Genomic DNA, 10,177 nt, shown 5'->3' with positions numbered 1-10,177 from the left:
ATATGGAATCATGTAGTAACCAAAAAAAAGTTTAACAAATCAAATGTTAAACAAATCAAAATATATTTACTATTTTATATTCTTCAAAGTAGCCACCCTTTGCCTTGATGACAGCTTTACACACTCTTGGCATTCTCTCAACCAGCTTCATGAGGTAGTCACCTGGAATGCATTTCAATTAATAGGTGTGCCTTGTTAAAAGTTAATTTGTGGAATTTCTTTCCGTCTTAATATGTTTGAGACAATCAGTTGTGTTGTGACAAGGTAGGGCTAGTTTATAGAAGATGGTATTTTCAAAATAGGGCTTAAGTCCATATTATGGCAAGAACAGCTCAAATAAGCAAAGAGAAACAACAGTTCATCATTACTTTAACTTCTACTGCCTCAGAAACCCGGATCCGGGAGCACCCCCCACCCCCCCCACACTGATTAGCATAGCTAGCATAGCTTCACAAGTAAATAGTAGCATCTAAATATCATTAAATCACAAGTCCAAGACACCAGATGAAAGATACAGATCTTGTGAATAAACCCATCATTTCTGTTTTTTAAAATGTTTTACAGGGAAGACACAATATGTAAATCTATTAGCTAACCACGTTAGCAAAATACACCATCTTTCTTTGTCCACCATTTTCTCTCTCCACCACTAGCTATCACCAATTCGGCTAAACTAAGATATTGATAGCCACAAACCAAGAAAAAAACTCATCAGATGACAGTCTGATAACATATTTATGGTATAGGATAGGTGTTGTTAGAAAAAAGTGCATATTTCAGGTAGAAATCACAGTTTACAATTGCACCGACCATCACAAATCGACTAGAATTACTAGATAGAGCAACGTGTATGACCAATTTACTCATCATAAAACATTTCATAAAAATAGACAAAGCATAGCAATGGAAAGACACAGTTCTTGTGATTTCAGACCATATTTCAGATTTTCTAAGCGTTTTTCAGCGAAAACACAATAAATCGATAAGTTAGCATACCACATGTGCAAACGTTAGTAGAGCATGAATTCAAGGCAAAGGGAGCTATAACGTTATCATCGCCAAAATATATTAATTTTTTCACTAACCTTCTCAGAATTCTTCCGATGACACTCCTGTAACATCATTTTACAACATACATATACAGTTTGTTCGAAAATGTGCATATTTAGCCATACAAAACCGTGGTTATACAATGGAAATAGTCACAACTCAAGCCTCAATATGTCTGACGTCATCTATCAGAGTGATCTAGTTTAATTGAAAGCTAATCATATACTTGACTAAAAAATACAGGGTTGACAGGAATCGAAAGACAAATTAGTTCTTAATGCAACCGCTGACTTACATTTTTAAAATTATCCTTACTTTTCAATACAGGGTTCGCCAAGTGAAGCTATACCAAACAAAATGGCGAAATATGCGTTTAAAATATTTCGACAGAACAACGATTTATCATATTAAATATTGCTTACTTTGAGCTGTTCTTCCATCAGATTCTTGGGCAATGTATCCTTTCTATGTTATAAATTTCTTTTGGTCGATAGATGTCCTCTGTCCTTCGAAATGTCCACTACCAACGACCGAGACCCCCGAAACGTTCCCAAAGCTAAAAAGTGCACTACAAAGAAATTCCTCAGAATCGCACTAAACGGATATAAATTGCTATAAAACGGTTCAAATTAACTACATTATGATGTTTTTAACAACTATAACGAGTAAAAACATGACCAGAGAAATATTACTGGTTAAACAACGATTTGGAATGAGGCAAGTCCGATGTCCATCCCGCTTGTGACGCGCGAACAAAAGAGAGTGTACTCCCACGTTTTGTGGTTTTGTATGGGCTGGGATTGTGCAATCGATTCCATTCAAAACGTGATGACGTACAGACACCCAGAGGAAGACGTAGGCAGTGTCGGTTTCTTCATAGCATTCACTGTCGCCTTAAAAACAGACTCCAGATCAGGGGTAAAAATTTCTGAAATCTGACCCCTGTCATGAAAAGTGCTGTAGATATTGTTCTGTACCACTCAGAGACAAAATTCCAACGCTTATAGAAACTAGAAAGTGTTTTCTATCCAATAATAACAATAATATGCATATTGTACGATCAAGAATTTAGCACGAGGCAGTTTAATTTGGAGACCCAAATATGCTAATGCGGAACAGCACCCCCTATAGTTGCAAGAAGACATGAAGGTCAGTCAATCCGGAAAATGTCAAGAACTTTGAATATTTCTTTAAGTGCAGTCGCAAAACCATCAAGAGCTATGATGAAACTGGCTCTCATGAGGACCGCCACAGGAAAGACCCAGAGTTACCTCTGCTGCAGAGGATAAGTTCATTAGAGTTACCAAACTCAGAAATGGCAGCCCAAATAAATGCTTCACAGAGTTCACGTAACAGAGACATCTCAACATCAACTGTTCAGAGGAGACTGTGTGAATCAGGTCTTCATGGTCGAATTGCTGCAAAGAAACCACTACTAAAGGACACCAATAAGAAGAAGAGACTTGCTTGGGCCAAGAAACATGAGCAATGGACATTAGACTGGTGGAAATCTGTTCTTTAGTCTGATGAGACCAAATGTTATATTTTTGGTTCCAACCGCAGTGTCTGTGAGACGCAGAGTAGGTAAACGGATGATCTCCGCATGTGTGGTTCCCACTGTGAAGCATGGAGGAGGAGGTGTGATGGTGCTTTGCTGGTGACACTGTATGTGACTTATTTAGAATTCAAGGCACACTTAACCAGCATGGCTACCACAGCATTCTGCAGCGATACACCATCCCAACTACGCATAGTGGGACAATTATTTGTTTTTCCAACAGGACAATGACTCAACACACCTCCAGGCTGTGTAAGGGCTATTTGACCAAGAAGGAGAGTGATGGAGTTTGTCCAAACTTTTGACTGGTACCGTCTGTGTGATTAAAACCTTCCTCTGCGGTGTGTTTACCTCTGCTAGGTGTGTCTGTAGACAGTCTCTGGTCCTGCTCCTGCTGCAGTCTGTGGATCATGTTGTCTAGACGGGACGCCTGTTCACTGACCACCTGGTTCAAACCTAATACAGAGACAGAGAGAGAGAGGGACACATGCTTAATTAATATATACACTACCGGTCAAAAGTTTTAGAACACCTACTAATTCAAGGGCTTTTTAAAACTATGAAATAACACATATGGAATCATGTAGTAACCAAAAAAGTGTGTAACAAATCAAAATATATTTTATATATGCGATTCTTCAAATAGCCACCCTTTGCCTTGATGATCAGTAATTCCCTATTACAGAAAAAAAAACTATTTCCATTGATCGTTAATTCCAAACTGCGCGTTGTGTATTTCTTCTTGGTAAGCAACTACGGTGTAGATTTGGCCTTGTGTTTTAGGTTGTTGTCCTGCTGAAAGGTGAACTAATCTCCCAGTGTCTGGTGGAAAGCAGACTGAACTGGGTTTTCCTCTAGGAATTTGCCTGTAGGGAGTTTTATTCTGAAAAACCCCAGTCCTTAACAATTACAAGCATACCCATAACATGATGCAGCCACCACTATGCTTGAAGATATGGAGGGTGGTACTCAGTGATGTGTTGTATTGGATTTGCTCCAAACATAACACTTTGTATTCAGGAGAAATTAGTTCCCAATGTAAACGGCCTATTTCTCAGGCCCAGATGCTAGAATATGCATATAAATTACAGATTAGGATAGAAAACACTCTAAAATTTCCAAAACTGTTAAAATATTGTCTGTGAGTATAACAGAACTGATTTTGCAGGCGAAAACCTGAGGAAATCCAACCCGGAAGTGGCTCTTATTTTGAAAAGTCCCTGTTCCATTGCCTGCCTATCCTCCATTTAAAGGGATATCAACCAGATTCCTTTCCCGATGGCGTCCACAGGTTGTGAACAGGCTTTAGACATAGTTTCAGGCTTTTATTCTGAAAAATTAGCGAGATTTATCAAAACGCGTCAGTGGATGACCAGGTGTCCTTTGATTAGTTTATGCGCGCGAAAGTTGTTGCTCGACATTTTCTTTCTCTCTAGTATTGATAGTTTACAGTCCGGTTGAAATATGATCGATTAGTTATGTTAAAAACAACCTGAGGATTGATTATAAAAAACGTTTGACATGTTTCTACGAACTTTACGGATACCATTTGGAATTTTCGTCTTCCCTTCATGACTGCTGGATCCTGTTGATTTCTGAACATAACGCACCAACCAAATGGAGGTTTTTGGATATAAAAATAATATTTATCGAGTAACTGGGAGTCTCGTGAGTGCAAACATCCGAAGATCATCAAAGGTAAGCGATTCATTTTATTGCTTTTCGGACTTTTCTGACCAATCTACATTGCTGCTAGCTGTTCGTAATGTTTTGTCTCGTGATCGATAAACTCAGAAACGCTTGGATTGCTTTCGCTGTAAAGCATATTTTCAAAATCTGACACGATAGGTGGATTAACAACAAGCTAAGCTGTGTTTTGCTATATTTCACTTGTGATTTCATGAAAATAAATATTTTTAGTATTTTATTGGAATTTGGCGCTCTGCAATTCAGCGGTTGTTTACGAAAATGATCCCGTTAAAGGGATCCGTGCGCCAAGAGGTTTTAAACTGTTTTAAAGTCACCATTGGCCTCATTGTGAAATCCCTGAGTGGTTTCCTTCCTCCCCGGTGACTGAGTTAGGAAGGACGCCTGTATCTTTGTAGTGACTGGGTGTATTGATACACCATCCAGAGTGTAATTAATAACTGCTCAAAGGGATATTCAAGGTCAGATTTTTTTTTTTTTACCCATCTACCAATAGGTGCCTTCCCTCAGCGAGGCATTTGGAAAACCTCCCTGGTCTTTGTGGTTGAATCTGTGTTTGAAATGCACTGCTCGACTGAGGGACCTTACAGATAATTATATGTGTGGGGTACAGAGATGAGGTAGTCATTCAAAAATCATGTTAAACACTATTATTGCAAACAGAGTGAGTCCATTAAACTTATTATGTGACGTGTTAAGCAAATGTTTAATCCTGAACTTATTTAGGCTTGTCATAACAAGGTGGTTGAATACTTGTTGTCTCATGTTGGAGAAAGACTCTCTCTACAGCCTGTTCAGACACATACAGAGACACAGATATGTTATTGCCTGGCTACCCAGACTCCTTGCTCCGCCCAAACGCTACGCCACGCCCACTGACGTTGTTTCTCCGCATTGAGTCTGGATCTGAGTACCTCACTGAATGGGCCATCTGATTGGTCCAGAAACCAATGGGTTGGGCCAGACCCGGAAGACACATGGGTTAAGCAGCGTTTCAATTGGCTTTGATACTGTGGTTTGATACTATTGGTTAGAGACGATCCAATCGCTGACGAGCTTCTTTTCACCACAAACAACATCATCCAAACGACAGAGCAGTCAGGCTAACAGTACAGACAGGCTAACAGTACAGACAGGCTAACAGTACAGACAGGCTAACAGTACAGACAGGCTAACAGTACAGACAGGCTAACAGTACAGACAGGCTAACAGTACAGACAGGTTTAACAGTACAGTCAGGCTAACAGTACAGTCATGCTAACAGTACAGACAGGCTAACAGTACAGACAGGCTAACAGTACAGACAGGCTAACAGTACAGACAGGCTAACAGTACAGACAGGCTAACAGTACAGACAGGCTAACAGTACAGTCAGGCTAACAGTACAGTCAGGCTAATAGTACAGTCAGGCTAATAGTACAGTCAGGCTAACAGTACAGACAGGCTAACAGTACAGTCAGGCTAACAGTACAGTCAGGCTAACGTACAGTCAAGCTAATGGTACAGACAGGCTAATGGTACAGACAGGCTAATAGTACAGTCAGGCTAACAGTACAGTCAGGCTAACGGTACAGACAAGCTAATGGTACAGACAGGCTAATGGTACAGACAGGCTAATAGTACAGACAGGCTAATGGTACAGACAGGCTAATAGTACAGTCAGGCTAATAGTACAGTCAGGCTAACAGTACAGTCAGGCTAACAGTACAGTCAGGCTAATAGTACAGACAGGCTAACAGTACAGACAGGCTAACAGTACAGTCAGGCTAACAGTACAGTCAGGCTAATAGTACAGTCATGCTAATAGTACAGTCAGGCTAATAGTACAGACAGGCTAATAGTACAGACAGGCTAATAGTACAGACAGGCTAACAGTACAGACAGGCTAACAGTACAGTCAGGCTAATAGTACAGACAGGCTAATAGTACAGACAGGCTAATAGTACAGTCATGCTAATAGTACAGACAGGCTAATAGTACAGACAGGCTAACAGTACAGTCAGGCTAATAGTACAGACAGGCTAATAGTACAGACAGGCTAATAGTACAGTCATGCTAATAGTACAGACAGGCTAATAGTACAGACAGGCTAACAGTACAGTCAGGCTAATAGTACAGACAGGCTAATAGTACAGACAGGCTAATAGTACAGTCATGCTAATAGTACAGACAGGCTAATAGTACAGACAGGCTAACAGTACAGACAGGCTAATAGTACAGACAGGCTAACAGTACAGTCAGGCTAATAGTACAGTCATGCTAATAGTACAGCAAAACATACAATCACAGAAGGTAAGCCACCACTAACTTGTCTCTATGGAGAAACAGATTGTTTGAGTAAGAGGATCTTCAAGGACATATGGAGGACTTTCCCTGAGGAGACACCAAACTGACTGGGTGTGTGTGTGTACCTGAGGAGACACCAAACTGACTGGGTGTGTGTGTGTACCTGAGGAGACACCAAACTGACTGGGTGTGTGTGTGTACCTGAGGAGACACCAAACTGACTGTGTGTGTGTACCTGAGGAGACACCAAACTGACTGGGTGTGTGTGTGTACCTGAGGAGACACCAAACTGACTGGGTGTGTGTACCTGAGGAGACACCAAACTGACTGGGTGTGTGTGTGTACCTGAGGAGACACCAAACTGACTGGGTGTGTGTGTGTACCTGAGGAGACACCAAACTGACTGGGTGTGTGTGTGTACCTGAGGAGACACCAAACTGACTGGGTGTGTGTGTGTACCTGAGGAGACACCAAACTGACTGGGTGTGTGTGTGTGTACCTGAGGAGACACCAAACTGACTGGGTGTGTGTGTGTACCTGAGGAGACACCAAACTGACTGGGTGTGTGTGTGTACCTGAGGAGACACCAAACTGACTGAGTGTGTGTGTATACCTGAGGAGACACCAAACTGACTGAGTGTGTGTGTATACCTGAGGAGACACCAAACTGACTGGGTGTGTGTGTGTACCTGAGGAGACACCAAACTGACCGTGTGTGTGTGTGTACCTGAGGAGACACCAAACTGACTGGGTGTGTGTACCTGAGGAGACACCAAACTGACTGGGTGTGTGTACCTGAGGAGACACCAAACTGACTGGGTGTGTGTACCTGAGAAGACACCAAACTGACTGTGTGTGTGTGTGTGTGTGTGTGTGTGTGTGTGTGTGTGTGTGTGTGTGTGTGTGTGTGTGTGTGTGTACCTGAGGAGGTGACTCCCATCTGTGGTATGAGCTGTTGGTCTCTGCAGCTCTCCCGTCCGGGTACGAGGCGCTGGTATGGAGGAGGGTGGGGGTTCCCGTCCACGTCCACCAGGAAGGGAGGGGGCATGAGGTGTGGTGCCTGCTGGGTCTGCTCGTCCAACACGTAGTTATGTACATCACGGATCAACGGGCGGTAGTCAGTATGGAAGAACATCTGGTCTGCTATCTGAGGGAGGGAGGTAGTCAGTATGGAAGAACATCTGGTCTGCTATCTGAGGGAGGGAGGTAGTCAGTATGGAAGAACATCTGGTCTGCTATCTGAGGGAGGGAGGTAGTCAGTATGGAAGAACATCTGGTCTGCTATCTGAGGGAGGGAGGTAGTCAGTATGGAAGAACATCTGGTCCGCTATCTGAGGGAGGTAGTCAGTATGGTAGAACATCTGGTCCGCTATCTGAGGGAGGGAGGTAGTCAGTATGGAAGAACATCTGGTCCGCTATCTGAGGGAGGTAGTCAGTATGGAAGAACATCTGGTCCGCTATCTGAGGGAGGTAGTCAGTATGGAAGAACATCTGGTCTGCTATCTGAGGGAGGGAGGTAGTCAGTATGGAAGAACATCTGGTCTGCTATCTGAGGGAGGGAGGTAGTCAGTATGGAAGAACATCTGGTCTGCTATCTGAGGGAGGTAGTCAGTATGGAAGAACATCTGGTCCGCTATCTGAGGGAGGGAGGTAGTCAGTATGGAAGAACATCTGGTCTGCTATCTGAGGGAGGGAGGTAGTCAGTATGGAAGAACATCTGGTCTGCTATCTGAGGGAGGGAGGTAGTCAGTATGGAAGAACATCTGGTCCGCTATCTGAGGGAGGGAGGTAGTCAGTATGGAAGAACATCTGGTCCGCTATCTGAGGGAGGGAGGTAGTCAGTATGGAAGAACATCTGGTCCGCTATCTGAGGGAGGGAGGTAGTCAGTATGGAAGAACATCTGGTCCGCTATCTGAGGGAGGGAGGTAGTCAGTATGGAAGAACATCTGGTCCGCTATCTGAGGGAGGTAGTCAGTATGGAAGAACATCTGGTCTGCTATCTGAGGGAGGGAGGTAGTCAGTATGGAAGAACATCTGGTCCGCTATCTGAGGGAGGGAGGTAGTCAGTATGGAAGAACATCTGGTCCGCTATCTGAGGGAGGTAGTCAGTATGGAAGAACATCTGGTCCGCTATCTGAGGGAGGGAGGTAGTCAGTATGGAAGAACATCTGGTCTGCTATCTGAGGGAGGGAGGTAGTCAGTATGGAAGAACATCTGGTCCTCTATCTGAGGGAGGTAGTCAGTATGGAAGAACATCTGGTCTGCTATCTGAGGGAGGGAGGTAGTCAGTATGGAAGAACATCTGGTCCGCTATCTGAGGGAGGGAGGTAGTCAGTATGGAAGAACATCTGGTCTGCTATCTGAGGGAGGGAGGTAGTCAGTATGGAAGAACATCTGGTCTGCTATCTGAGGGAGGGAGGTAGTCAGTATGGAAGAACATCTGGTCTGCTATCTGAGGGAGGGAGGTAGTCAGTATGGAAGAACATCTGGTCCGCTATCTGAGGGAGGTAGTCAGTATGGAAGAACATCTGGTCTGCTATCTGAGGGAGGGAGGTAGTCAGTATGGAAGAACATCTGGTCCGCTATCTGAGGGAGGGAGGTAGTCAGTATGGAAGAACATCTGGTCTGCTATCTGAGGGAGGGAGGTAGTCAGTATGGAAGAACATCTGGTCCGCTATCTGAGGGAGGGAGGTAGTCAGTATGGAAGAACATCTGGTCCGCTATCTGAGGGAGGTAGTCAGTATGGAAGAACATCTGGTCTGCTATCTGAGGGAGGGAGGTAGTCAGTATGGAAGAACATCTGGTCTGCTATCTGAGGGAGGGAGGTAGTCAGTATGGAAGAACATCTGGTCTGCTATCTGAGGGAGGGAGGTAGTCAGTATGGAAGAACATCTGGTCTGCTATCTGAGGGAGGGAGGTAGTCAGTATGGAAGAACATCTGGTCCGCTATCTGAGGGAGGGAGGTAGTCAGTATGGAAGAACATCTGGTCCGCTATCTGAGGGAGGTAGTCAGTATGGAAGAACATCTGGTCTGCTATCTGAGGGAGGGAGGTAGTCAGTATGGAAGAACATCTGGTCCGCTATCTGAGGGAGGTAGTCAGTATGGAAGAACATCTGGTCTGCTATCTGAGGGAGGGAGGTAGTCAGTATGGAAGAACATCTGGTCCGCTATCTGAGGGAGGTAGTCAGTATGGAAGAACATCTGGTCTGCTATCTGAGGGAGGGAGGTAGTCAGTATGGAAGAACATCTGGTCTGCTATCTGAGGGAGGTAGTCAGTATGGAAGAACATCTGGTCCGCTATCTGAGGGAGGGAGGTAGTCAGTATGGAAGAACATCTGGTCTGCTATCTGAGGGAGGGAGGTAGTCAGTATGGAAGAACATCTGGTCTGCTATCTGAGGGAGGGAGGTAGTCAGTATGGAAGAACATCTGGTCTGCTATCTGAGGGAGGTAGTCAGTATGGAAGAACATCTGGTCTGCTATCTGAGGGAGGGAGGTAGTCAGTATGGAAGAACATCTGGTCCGCTATCTGAGGGAGGGAGGTAGTCAGTATGGAAGAACATCTGGTCCGCTATC

The 10,177-nt window shown here is 43.9% G+C and overlaps 1 protein-coding gene across 3 annotated transcripts in view; it reads right to left on the bottom strand.

Annotated features, from left to right (window-relative positions):
- Positions 1-10,177, bottom strand: part of phip (pleckstrin homology domain interacting protein) — a 111,074-nt gene that overhangs the window by 55,495 nt on the left and 45,402 nt on the right. For all 3 annotated transcript variants that reach the window (XM_071412409.1, XM_071412411.1, XM_071412410.1), the window contains exons 18-19: positions 7,523-7,748; positions 2,960-3,064 (exon numbers count right to left, since the gene is read on the bottom strand). In XM_071412409.1, the coding sequence (XP_071268510.1) occupies positions 2,960-3,064; positions 7,523-7,748 (331 nt within the window). The remainder of the gene's footprint in view (positions 1-2,959; positions 3,065-7,522; positions 7,749-10,177) is intronic.

The sequence above is a fragment of the Salvelinus alpinus genome, chromosome 8, assembly GCF_045679555.1.
Source record: "Salvelinus alpinus chromosome 8, SLU_Salpinus.1, whole genome shotgun sequence".
Lineage (NCBI taxonomy): Eukaryota > Metazoa > Chordata > Actinopteri > Salmoniformes > Salmonidae > Salvelinus > Salvelinus alpinus.
The sequence above is the reverse complement of the archived record's forward strand: the minus strand, read 5'-3'. Positions and strand labels throughout refer to the sequence as shown.